Source organism: Myripristis murdjan, chromosome 10 (genome assembly GCF_902150065.1).
Source record: "Myripristis murdjan chromosome 10, fMyrMur1.1, whole genome shotgun sequence".
Taxonomy (NCBI): Eukaryota; Metazoa; Chordata; class Actinopteri; order Holocentriformes; family Holocentridae; genus Myripristis; species Myripristis murdjan.
Genome location: NC_043989.1, coordinates 282,422 through 298,288, shown reverse-complemented (window position 1 = coordinate 298,288; position 15,867 = coordinate 282,422). Strand labels below are relative to the sequence as shown.

At 40.2% G+C, this 15,867-nt stretch overlaps 1 protein-coding gene across 1 annotated transcript; it reads left to right on the top strand.

The window, feature by feature from the left end:
• Positions 1 to 12,942: 12,942 nt before the first annotated feature.
• Positions 12,943 to 15,335, top strand: LOC115366587 (leukocyte cell-derived chemotaxin-2). Its single transcript, XM_030062105.1, has 4 exons — positions 12,943 to 12,998; positions 13,455 to 13,566; positions 13,699 to 13,850; positions 14,466 to 15,335. The coding sequence occupies exons 1-4, from the start codon at positions 12,968 to 12,970 to the stop codon at positions 14,630 to 14,632; spliced, it is 462 nt and encodes a 153-aa protein (XP_029917965.1). The 5' UTR covers positions 12,943 to 12,967; the 3' UTR covers positions 14,633 to 15,335.
• Positions 15,336 to 15,867: the final 532 nt, after the last annotated feature.

Here is a 15,867-nt window from a genome sequence, read left to right as displayed (position 1 = left end):
TCTGCTCTCTCCTTTCTCCTCTGACTGTTGTTTTCTGAGAAGAATCTGCATTTTAATTTGCAGAAATAAACGGCAGCCGGCGGTGGATTTAACCCCTTCCTGTCTGTGGTTCATCACAGACGCAGCTCATTAGCGGCCTGCCCGCGCTCACCGCCGCTCGCTGCCAGCTGATTACGCAGCTCACCTCTCAATCTCAGCTGCTGATGGTGCTGGCCGAGCGCGATCAGCTGATTGATAGGTGGCATTTAGCCGTGATGGATCCAAACGGCCCGGAGAGACGCCCGTCCCGTCCCGATTAACCTGCACGGAGCCGCCGCCAGAATGCCAAGAGGAGCAAGGGCTGCTGGGAAAAATCAAACAGATGCTCTCACTCAGCCACCGCCACACACACACACACACTTACATACACACACTCACACACACACACTGCTGCCACCATACACACACACACACACACACACACTTACATACACACACTCACACACACACACACACGCTGCCACCACACACACACGTGTGACATGACATGAGGGTGTGACTGACGGATTGAAGTGAAATTCACTTTAATTATTTGAAATTATAATTCTAATGAAGATTAACATAATAGATGATTATTGATCAACAGACTCAAACAGGATGCATCTGCTTTTATTACTGAGCGCCGATCTTCCTCAAATGATTTTCTAAAATTTATATTTTATATTTTGAATATATTACTGCTTTAAAGGGTCATTACACCTGATTTGAGCCTGTTTCTTGATTGTATTAGTCTGCATATGAAGCAGAGCAGCAGATTAAATCTGTAAATACATAATCGACTTTAGACTTCAGCTGACAGAATCAATCAGCAGCCACGAGGCAACAACATGAAAAAAATGTATTTTATCCTGCAAGGTTTGATGATCCTGAAGCAGCAGCAGGTTCAGTGGTTGCCAGGGTTTGGTAACCATGGCAACCAGTGTTAGGACCTGAGAGAGCTGATCTGATATCGTGCAGTTTACACCTGAAGACCCTCACACACCTGGTGCAGGAGCAAGATCAAGTTCATTTAGACCCTCAAATGTGTCCAGCCTCAAAGTTTTACAACAACAAGGTGCAGGACTCAGCAGGGCCAGCAGGGGAAGAATAACCATGGCCTTAGCCAAAGCTAATGGAGATCCAAATAAAGATAAAGATAAAGGGGGCACAGGGGCACCTAAAACACACACACACACACACACACGCACACACACACGCACGCACGCACGCACGCACACACAAGCAGTTGTGCAACAGGTTAATGATCTGTAGAAATACACACACACACACACACACACACACTCACACACACTAACATTTACCTGCATGACCTCCGGCTGTTGCTGCTGAGCGCCCGGCGAGGCGGTGGCGTGTCGGGTCCCACTCCAGCAGGACGCCACCGGCTGTTTCTTCTGCAAACTGCAAAATGTCACCTGACACCTGAGCAGATTAACAGGAAGGAAACAGGTGGGAGGAGCCACTCGCTTCCTGCTTCACTCTGTTCAGGCGTCTGGAGTCAGCTGAGCCGCCGTCAGAAGGTCGTCAGGCCTTCAGCGCCGCGGCAGCAGCATCACAGCGCTGGGACTGTCAGGCTGAGGCGCCTGGCTGCTCTGAAGCACTTTAGATTGTACATTTACTTTGCATGTCTTACACAGTCAGCCAGGTAAGAAAGCAATAAAAACTTATAAAAACAGACCTAGAATGAACAAGCCATATATATATATATATATATATATATATATATAGATAGATAGATAGATAGATATAGATAGATATATAGATAGACAGATAGATAGATAGATAGATATAGATTTTTTATTTTATTTATTTATTTATTTTTTTCTAGAGGACTGAGAGACACAACCATGGTGGAGGAAGGGGCCAATTGTTCACCGGGGTACAGGAAACTGCCATTGTAAACTTGGTTTTGGAAAATAATGAAATCAGATTACAAGAAATTCAAAGCCGCATCATCCAAGACAACACCATATTCCACAACATTCAACAAGTCAGTCTGTTGACATTGGCTCGCATTCTCAAGCGAAACCAAATCAGAATGAAACAGCTTTATAAGGTGCCTTTTGAGAGAAACACACAAAGACACAAAGAGCTCAGATGAGCATATGTGGATGTAAGTACAATATTGACTGCAGTACACTACACGCAACATTGTTTCCCATGTACTGGATAACACCATATTGATTTTTGTTCTTTGTTTTTAGGGAGTGCTGGAAATGGATGATCATGCAATCCCACATGAGTTCATCTTTATAGATGAAGCTGGGTTAAACCTAGCAAAGACCAGAAGAAGGGGAAGAAACGTCATTGGCCACAGAGCCATTATAGATGTTCCTGGCCAACGTGATGGGAACATCACAATGTGCTCTGCCATCTCCAATACGCGTGGTGTCCTCCACCGTCATGCCAACCTTGGACCATACAACACAGCCCATATTCTCACATTTCTGGACAGACTCCACAACATTCTCATACCACCAGAGCGTATGAATGATGCAGATGATCAAAGAAACCGGTACATTGTAGTATGGGGCAATGTGAGCTTTCATTGTGCAGCCCCAGTCCAAAACTGGTTTGCTGACCACCAACTATTTCTCATGCAATACCTCCCACCATAATCACCATTTCTGAACCCCATAGAAGAGTTCTTCTCGGCATGGCGGTGGAAGGTATATGACCGGCATCCCTTTGTGCACATGCCTCTTGTGCAGGCTATGGAAGAGACATGTGATGATATTGATGTGGGTGCGATTCAGGGATGGATAAGGCACTCAAGGCGCTTCTTCCCTCGATGTCTGGCAAGGGAAGATATTGCCTGTGACGAAGTGTTGTGGCCCGACCCCGCTGTGCGGCAAGATGTTGCCTAATTATTTTTCTTGCCTCTTTTTTTTCTATATATTTTTTCTGCACATTTTTTCTGCAATTTTCTTTTTCAGTTTACTGGGTTTTTTTGTGAGCATATTTTTGTTCACTCCAATGTAAATATATCCGCTGTGCATATGTTGCACTGACTTGTTTGATGAAAAAATAAATGTTTCAACAGCATGTATGTGTATCTGCAAATATTTCTGTGCATGTGAATAATCTGAAGAATTTTCTACAATTTGAACTATTTTAGCATTATGGCAAAGCATACTAAAGACGAGAGTGCTTTTCATTATGCCCAACAGTGTGTAGTTGGTTAGACAACAATCTGGTAATATGAATGAAGTGTGCCATTTGATGCAAAAGTTTGATTTTGATAATGTTATGTGTAGTTTTGGTTGCAGTGCTTCATTTTGCAGGATATATGAGGTATTTTGCAGTTTGGGTGTGTGGTTTTGTGAATTATGTTAAGTATTTTGATAAAACCAGCCTAGTTTGCAAAATTGTGTTTTAGATTAGATTTAATTTAATTAGATAAAATCACACACAAACAGATCAACACACAAGCAAATCATTAAGACACTCCACAAAATACAGTACGATGACAAGAAAATAAATTTTGCAAATGAACATGAAACAGCAGCAGCAGATAAGAGTGTCACAACCCACAGAGAAGAAGTGATGGTCACATCATATTCAGTGCTTGTATGGCATGTGGAATAAAAGATTTCTTATAAACGTTCTGGCCTGCTTTGGAACCCTGGCTCTGCAGTCAGATGGGAGCAGTTCAAACTTGAATTCAAAGGGTGTGAAGCATCTTCAGATATCTGTCTGGCCTTCCTGACTACTGCTTTGTCAAACACTTCACAAAGTTGCTGTTGTGTTTTATTTTATTTTATTTTGCACAGTTTAAAATATACAAAAATAACAAAGATAACAAATAACACAGTGCAGGAAGAGGCAAAAAACCCAGTGGGCTTATCTGAAGACTCCACCTAAATATTAAAATTTTACAATGTTATATAGTACACAAAATTAACATACAAGAATGATAAACTATGTGTGTGTGAGTGTGTGTGTGTGTGAGAGAGAGAGAGAGAGAGAGAGAGAGAGAGAGAGAGAGAAAGTTCAGATTGACGGATTGTATTGACAATGACTCCAGAGTTAATGACAAAAAATAAATAAATAAAAACAAGTACACATAAATAACATGAAAAAAACTATTTCAAAACAGCAATTAAATGATCCTTTAAACATCTATCAATTTGTTTCATCAACTTTCATCAATTTCATCAACAATTTGTCGAGGAACATTTTTTTAACAGGTGAGAAAAGCCATTCCATAATTTGGTACCTCTGTATCTGAATGAAAATTGACCTCAGCAGTTGAGAATTTTAGGAGGATGAAGATCTGAAGAATAACGGGTAGAGTAAGAATGAACCTGAGAGTTTGCTTTGAAATATGTCTTAAAGTGTTTGGGAATATTCCCCTCACTTGACAGTATCTTATAAATAAATACACTTATTTGAAAAATATTAATGTCATAAATGGTAAGAATTCTGAGTTTCTTCATTAGAGGAACAGATGATGTACGTGGCTCTGACTGGGTTACAATCCTAACAAAACATTTCTGGAGTACCAAAGTTTTATGGAAAGTAGTAGGAAATGTACTACCCCAAATTATATTACAATATGAAAGATAAGGATAAATTAAACTGTAATAAAGAATAAGGAGACAATCAGTGGTAACCAGATGACTAACCCTTCTTATTATACCAATAGATTTGTTTATTTTTCTGTTTACCCACTCAATTTGTTCTCTCCAACTCAAACTCTCGTCAATAATAATTCCAAAGAATTTTGTATTTGATACTTGAGGCATCTTAACAGACTCAAGAAGAATGGACCAAGAATGGACCCCTGTGGAACCCCACATAGTGATCTAGCTTTGTCAGAATAGCAACCCTTAACATAAACAAACTGTTTTCTGTTGAAGATATAATTTTTTAACCATTCATATGTAGTATCATGAAAACCATATTTTTGCAGTTTGTTCAGTAAAATATGATGGTCAACTGTATCAAATGCTTTTGAAAGATCTAAAAATATACTGCATGTAAATTCATCATCATCAAGTGCAGAGGTAACTTTGTCAACCAGATGAAGCAGAGCCATATAGGTGGAGTGATTCTTGCAAAAATCATACTGGTGCTTATAAAGGATTGTGTTAGAATCTAGATGAAAAAGAATCCTTTTGTAAATAATTTTCTCTAATATTTTTGAAAATCAAGGCAAAATAGATATGGGTCTGTAATTATTAAAACAACATGGATCATCTGATTTAAACAAAGGAATAACTTTGGCAACTTTTAAATCCTCTGGTATAACACCTGTTTTCAAAGACAAGGAAAAAATGTAAGCAAGAGGCTCCAATAATGACTCCTTCACCTCCTTAACAAGGAATGGAGAAATATTGTCATGGCCGGCAGATGTTCTGAGTTCATCAATTATATCACTTATCTCCTTAATATCAGGTGGCTTAAAAAAAGAAACAATAGGAAATTGTTTTGGAATGAAATCCAGTGGATTACCATGAGGAGTTGGAAGTTTATTAGCTAATTCAAACCCAATATTGACAAAAAAATTACATTTTTTAGCTATTTCAAATGGATTATTTAGAGAATTTTCCCCATTCAAAAAGACAGAAGGTAAATCTGAGGTAGTATTTTCTCTCTGCAACAGTTTATTTATTATTTTCCATGTGGTTTTAATATCTTTTGAACGTTTCTGAAAAGTTTCACTGAAATATTTCTTTTTTGCAGATCTAATAGAATAAATATATTTATTTCTATTGGCTTTATATGTACCATGAGTGAGAGGAGTAGGTTTTGAAATATATTTTCTATACAGTTTATTCTTTTTCCTCAGTAGTTTTTGTAACTCAACCGTAAACCAAGGTTTATTGAAGTCTTGACTGTATTTCTTGTTAGGATTACCAATTGGAAAACATACATTCAAGCTAGAACTAAAAATTTCCATAAAGTTTTGGTATGCAGAGTCTGCATTATTTTCTTTATATTAGTCATCCCATGATATACTGGCAAGCATTTCTCTAAATTTAGAAATATTTGATATACTCATAATTCTTTTATGCATTATTTTCTTGGTATGTTTAACTCTACTGACCTTGTTTAAGGAGTATTGGAATATGGGATAATGATCTGATAAGTCTGAATACATGATCTCACTTTTTCTTCAGATTCAGGGACTGTTTCTCTCACAGACTCCTTAATGCCATCCACAACAATATTATGGCATTGAGACTGGACTTCCAGATATTCTGTCTTGTCTGAGACTGAGATCAAACTCTTGCAAATTGTGTCCACATCTGTTCTGGTTTCACTGCAGTTCTTGGACCAAGTTTTGCATGAGATTTTAAAATTATCAAAATCCTTTTGAGTCATTTCTAGACTCACCTTGAAATCAATGACTTGCTTTGACAGATCATCAATCCTCTTGTTTGAAGAATCAACAATGATCTGCACACAAGTCTTGAAGCTTTTTTCCTGTTGTTCAAGCAGTGTTCTGTAGAAGTCCTTTGCTGGTCCAACAATTCACGCACTTGAGCCATGGTAACATATTCCTCAGTGGTGTTGTCATGGTTTTGTGTTTTGTTTGGTTCTGTTTCATGTGTGTTTCTGTCATGGTTTTGTTTCTTGTGTTTTGTTTGATTCTGTTTCATGTGTTTCATCTGCCTCGTTCTTTTTAGTGATTTCACCTGTGTCTTGTTTGCTCCTCCCTGTGCCACACCTGTCCTGTGTCTGTCAATTATCCCTGATTGTTCTGATCCCTCCCAGTGTTTCCCTCAGCCTATCCTCTGTGTTCTCCTGTCTTGTGCTCCAGCCCCTTCCCCAGGTGTGTCTTGTTTGATGATTAGTTCTTGTGTATTTAAGTCCTGTTTCAGTTCTGTTCTTCGTCGGTTCATTGTACTGTTTTGTGTTGTACTGTGTTCTGTTGCATTCTGCTTCCTGCCTTAGTTTCTTGTGTTTCTGGTCGTTTTAATTAAATTTTGTTTGCCACTGAGCATTTTTCCTGCCTGCGGCTCCTGCTTTTGGGTCCTCCACCTTCCAGCCACCATGACAGGTGTTGTTTGAAGCTTTGGGTGCTATTTATCATCTGTTTATACTGTGAATTTGGACATTGCCCACATCTATGCACATTGTATACATTGATGCACACTGGTTTTATTGGCTTTTTATCATCTATTTATCATCTGGGTGCTATTTATTTATTTATCATCTGTTTATATTGTAAATTTGCACATTGCCCTCATCTATGCACATTGTATACATCGATGCACACTGGTTTTATTGTTTTTTTGCACATTGTTTTTTTGCACATTGGTACTTAGATCTTTAGATCTCGAGGGTCATCTTTTATTCTTTATTTTTGATTTCCTTATTCTTTATTTTTGATTTACTTAATCTTGTACTCTGTGGATACTGCTGAAAACTGTGAATTTCCTTCGGGATGAATAAAGTATCTATCTATCTATCTATCTATCTGGTTTGGCCTTCAGCCAAGGCCTACTAGGCCCAAAGTCCAACAAGAGCCACAATTCTCCACAAAGTGTCAAATGTCCACAATTTTGCTTCAGAGAGTTGATTTAACTCCTTCTAACTCACTCAGCAACAAAAACTGTGAGTTCTAGGCAGGATTCACCAGATGAATGTTGGATAAAATCCACTCCAGTCGCACTGCTCCAGTTACACTGCTGCAGTCATCAGTCCATGCACACCACACCGCTTCCCAACCACCTTCCCTGCAGTATTAACAAGCCTATTTTTATGCTTCACACTCAAATTGCCAAACCAAGCAGCTATGTTGAGTTTTAAAATCCTTTCGACCAGGCCTTTGTATGCCATTTCCAGAATGTGCTAACACCAAAGCTTTTTAGTTTCCATATTAAAAACAGTCGCTGATTTGCTCTCTTAAAAATGAGTTCTCTGTTTTGGCTACATTAATTTGCAGATAACTGGCCTGACACCAGTCCTGCAACACAGAGATCTGTCTGAAATAGGCCTCCTCGTGTGTGGCATTATTTTCAGACATTAGCCCAATCAGGGCCATGTCGTCAACATATTTAAAAAGTTGAACATTATTAAGATTCACCGCCATGTCATCAACAGCAAAGGTGACAGCACACAGCCTTGTGGTGCTCCAGTGTTTAAAACCAGTTCATCTGAGTAAACCCCATTCATTAAAGCAATTGGAAAAAACTGTATTTATGCTGCTGTGGTAGCATAAATCTTGGGACATGTTTTGTTGTGATTGTCCATGTTGACTGATTTTGAGCATATGAAGAGAAATAAATCATATTTTCAATAGTCTGCACTATTGATCTTGTGTTTTGTGAATATACCACAATGTATATTCGCACGTTCTCTGTGTACTTCACTTACAGTCTACCTGAGAGGTAGAATTGCTAAAAGTGTTTGAAGTTCAACACAGCTTGTGTAACTGGTTCAAACAGAACTAAGCCTTATGAAATGTGTGTGTTTCATTGGTAACATAATATGGCTTTTATAAATTAGCGTATAATTTTTACAAGAGTGTTTCATTTTACACAAGATTTGAGGCTTTCTGCATATTGCGTGTGTGGTTGTGCTAATTGTGTGCAGTGTTTTGAAAATCGTGCTTAAGCAATCATAAAAAACTGTAATTTACATTTTTGTTTTGAAGAACCGGAACAGTCCCAACTCATTGTAGACGCCATGTTAGTCCCACCATGACTCGGTGCGGCCACTGTCCATGGCTCTGGAATCACCTGACCACACTCAGCAGAGATTAGTGACAACAAACTCCGGCCCGATGATCATCAAGCTTCCTCACGTTCAGCTCGAGATGTTGTACCAGCTGTCAGGGGCTTGTTACCGAGGTCTCGCTCGGCAACTGAACAGTACACAAACAAACCCTCCCTTGTCATCTGGTGAACATTTCTCTTACTGGAGCCGTTCCCCACAACTGTCCTGGTAGCACACGATCATGGACCAAAACTACAGGCTGCTCCTCCTCAGTTACAGGACTGTTTCGAACACACTGAGTGGGATGTATTTGAGCATGAGGACCTGACAACACATACAGAGACTGTTCTTTCTTACATCAAGTTCTGCATTGGAAATGTCACCACAGAGAAACGCATGTGTGTCTTCACCAATGAAAACCCTGGATGACCAGCCATGTCCGAGCATTCCTCAGGGCTTGGGATTCAGCATTCAGAGCACAGCGCTCTGTACGGCACAGCCCAGGCTGACCTGAAGAGGGGAATTAGAGATGCTAAGGCAGACTACAAGATGAAGTTAGAGAGCCATCTCTCTGACAACAACCCACGGCAGGTATGGCAGGGTATACAGAGCATCACCAACTACAGAGGCCAGGAGGTGACATCCAGGAACCCAAGTGTGTCTCTAGCAGAGGAGCTGAAGAGCTTTTTTGCAAACTTTGAGACACAACAGCTCCATTGCAGCCTGCACCAGCCCCCATCCCCTGGTCCGCAAACACCTCGATTGTCGTCAAGAAGGCCCAGCACCAACTACACTCCCTGAGGCTGCTCAGGAGGAACAACCTGGAGGGCGAACTGCTGGAGACCTTCTACAGATGCTGCACTGAGAGCCTGCTAACACACTGCATCTCAGTGTGGTGACTGCTCTGAGGCAGACAGGAAGAAGCTGCAGAGGGTTGTAAAGTCTGCCCAGAAGATCATCCCCTCCCTGAGCGACATTTACAGCACATGGTGCCTGAACAGGGTGTGAACTTCAGCCATGGACACCACACCCCCCAGTCAGCAGCTGTTTGACCTCCTACACTCAGGGAGGCAATACAGATGCATCAAATCAGGGACAAAGAGACTCAAAAACAGCTTCTTCCCCAAAGCCATAACCCTGTTGAACATGAACGTGCACTAACCCTTAGCTGCTGCAACTGCTATTTATTATTTATTCTATATTATTATTTACACTGGTACTCAGGTTTACTCAGCTGTGCAATTTTATGTGTGAATGGACTGAATGTGGTGTGTTTTGGTTGTAATGTGTGTTTTGTGTTCACTTTAAGGCATTGCCTCTAATTTCATTGTATAACTGTATAATGACAATAAATTTGATTCTGATTCTGATCCTGGGTCAGAGGACAAGACATGGCTTTAATCAGTGTCCAATCTGTTGGCATGCTCAGTGGCCACCTTTAAAAATTAAAAATTAATTTCATTTTTGTTAATGAAAGTGTATTTTTAAATGCCATTTTCATGTCAGTCTTCATGTGAGATGCTTCAGGCCAGGAGGACCTCTTAAAGAGAACAGAGACATTATGAAGCTGCAAAAATCTTCTTTATGTTTAGTTGCAGCTGCATTCAGGACATCCAGAGGGAATCGAGCTGCATTTAATTTTATTTGCCAGCCCAGCAGAACCATCTGGACTGAAACATAAACTTTGCATTTGTTAATTTGTTCAGCATCTTCACACCTGGGATGTTGAATCATCCTGTCAGTGCTGAGGACCAAGATGTCAGATTTTTCTCTAAAAGTCAAATTACAAACGTGTTTGTCCTGAAACACATCAGACACATCACAGCAAAATCTGTTGGAGACGTTGCACACAGGCCAGAGAACATCTTCGTCTCGGTCAGTGCCGCCACTAGAACCCCACATTCCTGAGTGCCTTTGGGGGCCCCTTGCATTTTCCTATGAAAGGATCAATGTGGGTCCCAAAGATGAGCAAACAAACATTTTATTTCTTTTTAGTTCTTTATATTTCTCATTTTTCATCATTTTATTTTTATTATTTACTTTTTTATTGTGCTGTTGAATATTAATTTTCTAATAGCCATTTTCTTTTCAGTTTTTTCCTAAATTTTTTTATAGTTTTCTTATAACTTTTCCTGATTTATTTACCTGTGATGGACTGGCGACCTGTCCAGGGTGTCTTACTGCCTTCGCCCTATGAGCGCTGGGATTGGCTCCAGCACCCCCCCGCGACCCTAGTGAGGATAAGCGGTTTAGAAGATGAATGAATGAATGAATGATTTTACTGGCATTCTGGTAATTTTTTGCTGATTTGCTCATCATCTTTTCCCCATGTTTTTCAAACAGATCATGTGGTTTTGCCCTGGTTCCAAAGGTTTCATTGGTTCAATGTTAGTTCAGCTGAATCCTGGTTCCCTTCAGGTTGTTTATCATATCAGTTTGGACTTTCCCTTCCCCCCGTGTAGTGGCGGATTGCGATCCGCCACTGCCAATTGTTATTTAATAATAATATGTAATGTAATAATATATATTAACTTGAAAATAATCCATGACAAAATACATTTCCCACTAAATGTAACTCACTGATTCTTGAAACTTTGGCAAAATCATGCCCCACAAAGAAAAATGCTATTTTTGTTGGAAATTAAGATTTTAATTAATAAAAAGAATCAAGGGTAGAATCATGGGGTCTTTTGCACATTTGTAAGGTTCTTTTATAGGTTTATTTTTAAATTTTATTAATTTAATGATTATATGCTCGCCCATGGCCTACAAAACCAGTTGTCCTCAGACAGGAGATAATCATTTCAACTCGATTAAAACAACAAAAAGTAATAAGTTCACTGAATAATATATTTACCACATGAAGGAGTACATCATAATATGTATTAAAAACTGCAAACAATGAGTTTTGAACAGTATTTACTATTATTTTGTGGTTGTTCAAAATATGTATTTATTTATTTAAAAAAAAAATCTACAACTACAAGGTCAGTTACATTCCTGAGGAGCCCTTTTCAAACCTTCAGCTCTACTGCATGCTTCAAGACCGCTCAGGCTCCTGGAAGTTTGCTATTTTCTCTTAAATCTCTTCATATTTTTGGACACTGCTACTGTCACAACCATAACATGTCAACACCGTCTCTTTTGTATAAAAAATATTACATTAGATTATGGAATAAATGTCTACTTTTTAAGAAGAGGTCTGATGCAGGTAGCAACAGGGCGAAAACAAGCTGGCTAATGTGAACAACTCATGCTGATCATGTGAAAGAGCAGGTTTTTGTCTCCACCGTCAGACGTCACCACCGTCAGGTTTTCTGTGTGACGGTGATGACTGAAGTCTGAAAAATGCTTATTACAGAGCTCAGGATTGTTATTTTTGTACCAAATAGTTAAATAAAGTTGTTAAGCAAGAAGCCATTGACTTGAGTGGTATAAATTTTGGAAATGTATGTTTTAATGAGGCGACTGTCACCACCGTCAGATTAGTGTCACCACCGTCAGAGGCAGTTATATTGGTTTTAAATGAATATGCTTACAAAATGTTTCTTTGGTGCTACTGAGTTATTAAAGTATTAGTCTCTTTTAATACAAAAATATGTTTTTCAAATAAAAAAAAAACATTACGGTGATGATGTTGACAACAAAGTAATAACTGGAAAAATGCCTATTTTATGAAAAAAATGCGAAATGAGGAGGTTGCACCGGTACATTGCTATACAGCCAAGACCTTGGCCTATATGATATACCTTCAGATTTTGTAATTTAACGCACTTTTTTTTTTTTCTTTTTTTTTTTTTCAAAATTAAAACCTGTTTTATCCAAATTCCCAAAATCAGTGAACTAAGAAAGCAATTCAGTTGTATGTGAAGGTTGGGACTGCATGTTCTCTTGAGCTGAGAAGTTCTGATGTTCTAGTGTCCTAATGTTAGCGTTCTGCTTCTAAAATCCAAAATTTACATTCCAGTTCTGCGAGTGTGACGTGCAGCTCTGGATCTACGCATGACAATGTACACTGCCTACACTGGACCGCTGGAATTTGTACGATTATATAATCAGTCTGTCAGTCACAGAACAAACTGGTTTACACCCAAAACAAGCGTGAGCCTGCGTCCTGCTGCTTCCTGTGGGGTTTTTCCCTCTGACGTAAGACTGGACAGAAAGGGGCGGGGCTTCCAGGAAACCCTGACATCAGCCTTTATAAACCCTGAACCCTGAACCCCAACAACAGGAAGTTACAGACCCAACCTGCAGCTTCACCATGAGAGAAGGACTGATCCTGGTTCTGCTGGGTGAGTTTCCACTGCAAGACACACACGACTAGAACAACTTTATTTTTACAAAACTTTTCAAAAGGAACATACAAAACCCACCTCAAACTCATCAAGTCAAAACAAACAGAAACAGAAAGCAGCATCAGAGGACTGCCAGCCCTGTGTGTGTATGTGTGTATGTGTGTATGTGTATGTGTATGTGTATGTATGTGTGTGTGTGTGTGTGTGTGTGTGTTTGTGTGTGTGAGAGAGAGTATAAGATAGACAATAAAGAATAGACTGTATATTCTAAAGTATAAAAGTATAACAGTAAGTGTAAACAGTAAAATATTCAACAGAAAGAGCAGAGGGTTTTCTGTGTGGACCTGCCTGTCCACTGCGAGCGAGGCCTGCCTCCAGCCACATGCTGAGTGTGTGTGTGTGTATGTGTGTGTGTGTGTGTGTGTGTGTGTGTGTGTGTGTGTGTTTCTGCAGCCATGCTCGGTGTGTGTGACGGCGTGACCTTCGGTCAGCTCTGCAGTGGAAACCCCACCAACCGGATCAGAGGATCTGACAAATGGGGGGTGGGGCACCATGGAGCCAGACGGTAACACACACACAACAAACACACAACAGCAACTACACATGTACACATGTAGAGAGTGGTGGTGTCACCGAGGGGGCGTGGCCTGCTGTCACAGAGGGGCATGGCCTGCTGACATGATGTCTGCTCTCTCAGGACAGGTCACACGCATAACGGTGTGGATATCGTCTGTCAGGACGGGGCGACGGTTTACGCCCCGTTTGACCTCACCATCGAGCGGCGGGCCAGACCGTACACCGACCCCAAGAAGGCCGCCATCAACAACGGCATCCTGGCCCGTGGGCAAGGTCCTGAACGCACCTGTCACCTGTCTGACATCACAAACATTACAAGATCAGCAATGTAACAATATAATAGTATGATAATCTAAAAATATAACTACATAGCCATAAACACACCTGTCACCTGTTTGACATCACTTACGCACAAAGACCACAAAGTCATCAAGATAACAATAAAACAATATAACAATGTAAAAGTATAACAGTATAACAGTATGATACGGAAAAGAAAAAAGAAAAAAAATCAGCAAAAAAAAATAAATAAATAAATAAATTACAAGAACCAGATATTATATTATATTATATTATATGTGTTGTAATATATATAACTCTTGTCAGGTTTGTGGTAAGTAAGTACGTAAGTACACTTTATTAATCCCACAAGGGGAAATTCCAAATGGTGTTTACATGCTTGAGGCCCCACACAGGGCCCCCCCGTGTGTGTGTGTGTGTGTGTGTGTGTGTGTGTGTGCGCACGTGTGTGTGCGCGCGTGTGTGTGCGCCTGAGTGTGTGTGTGCGCCTGAGTGTGTGTGTGTGTATGTGCGTGCATGTCAGTGACAGTGCGTGTGCATCAGTAACAGTGTGTGTGTGTGTGTGTGTGTGTGTGTGTGTGCGCCCAGGTGTGTGTTTCAAGCTGTTCTACGTGGCCCCGGTGAAGGTGTCGGGCTCGGTGGCGGCGGGCCAGCGGCTTGGCGTGCTGCTCCCCATGCAGCAAGTTTACCCAGGTATCACCTCTCACCTGCACCTGGAGCTGTGCGACCAGTCGGACCCCACCCCCTACCTCTGATCCCAGGGCGGCTGAGGGTCTGTGCTCCACCCTCAGGCTGACCTCAGGCTGTTGTATTGCACTCTAAACCAAATTTCCCCTTGAGGGACAATAAAGACCTGAACTGACCTCAGAGCAGCTCCTGTGTTCTTCCTCTGGATTCTGGTTTTAATGTTTTGTTCTGTCACTGCTCTGAACAGCTGCTGCTTTACTCACTCAAACAGGTTATAGATATCATCATCATTATGCCGCCCATTGATTAGATGCGAGACTCCGGTTCTTTTTACAGATGTTTATTATCTTGGCAGATCTTCTTAAAATCATGTAAACACCGTAGAACTAAAATATAGACAGACAGACATCATAAAGAAAATAAATAAAGTCTCTTTCACATCACATAATTTAAGAAATAAAATGTGACGACCAACAAACAAAATAAAATAAAACATACCACTTTGCCTGCTTGCCAATCAATGAGGGGTTAAACTTCTTGGTCAATGATCTTCACAGCCTTTTATATTTCTTAGAAATTCTTGCAAACTTATTATGTTTCCAACACATGAAGAAAAGAAACAGCGCACATGCTAGAGGCTCTTTGCTTGCCAGCATCATTCCTTTTCTCAAGTTCACTTCCGCGATGACAAAAAGGAAACAGAAAACCAAAAACAGGAAGTTTCAAACAAACTAAGAAAATAAAGCATCACCTAGTGGTCAATGTCTGCCATTACACTCCCACCATCACACAACGTGTGATTCTCAACAGAAGTTAACAATTTTAAAGCATTTTACAAGATAAGTAATTATACTCAAACAAATATAGTTACATAACCTTCTGTGTAACTATGTGTAACTTAACCATTTACTCTGCTTCAAGTAACAACACCGTTTTATGTATGCACCTTTCCAAATAAACTTGCTTTGTAGTGCGTGTGCCCTTGCTGTCTAATGTAGTGTCACTTATCAGCAGTTTGAGTTTTCTGACCCTTCCATCAGTTCCTGGTAAAACTTCCACTACCCTTGCCATTTTCCATTGGCTTCTTGGGGTATCTTCATCTACCAGTAAGACAATGTCATTTACTTCTGCATTTCTCTTGTCTCTGTTCCATTTACGTCTTTGTTGTAGATTAAGTAAGTACTCCTTTCTCCACCTGGTCCAGAACTCATTTGATAAGAATTGAACTCTCTTCCATCTCTTTCGCAGATAGAGATCTTCTCTTACAAATTCTCCAGGTGGTGGTGCAATAATTGACGACTTC

Excerpts from the sequence above, each read along its gene's own strand:
- LOC115366587 (XM_030062105.1), top strand. The coding sequence starts at position 12,968 with ATGAGAGAAGGACTGATCCTGGTTCTGCTGG. Across the intron at positions 12,999-13,454 it reads ACTGATCCTGGTTCTGCTGG|CCATGCTCGGTGTGTGTGAC; the intron begins GTGAGTTTCCAC and ends GTGTTTCTGCAG. Across the intron at positions 13,851-14,465 it reads CATCCTGGCCCGTGGGCAAG|GTGTGTGTTTCAAGCTGTTC; the intron begins GTCCTGAACGCA and ends GTGTGCGCCCAG.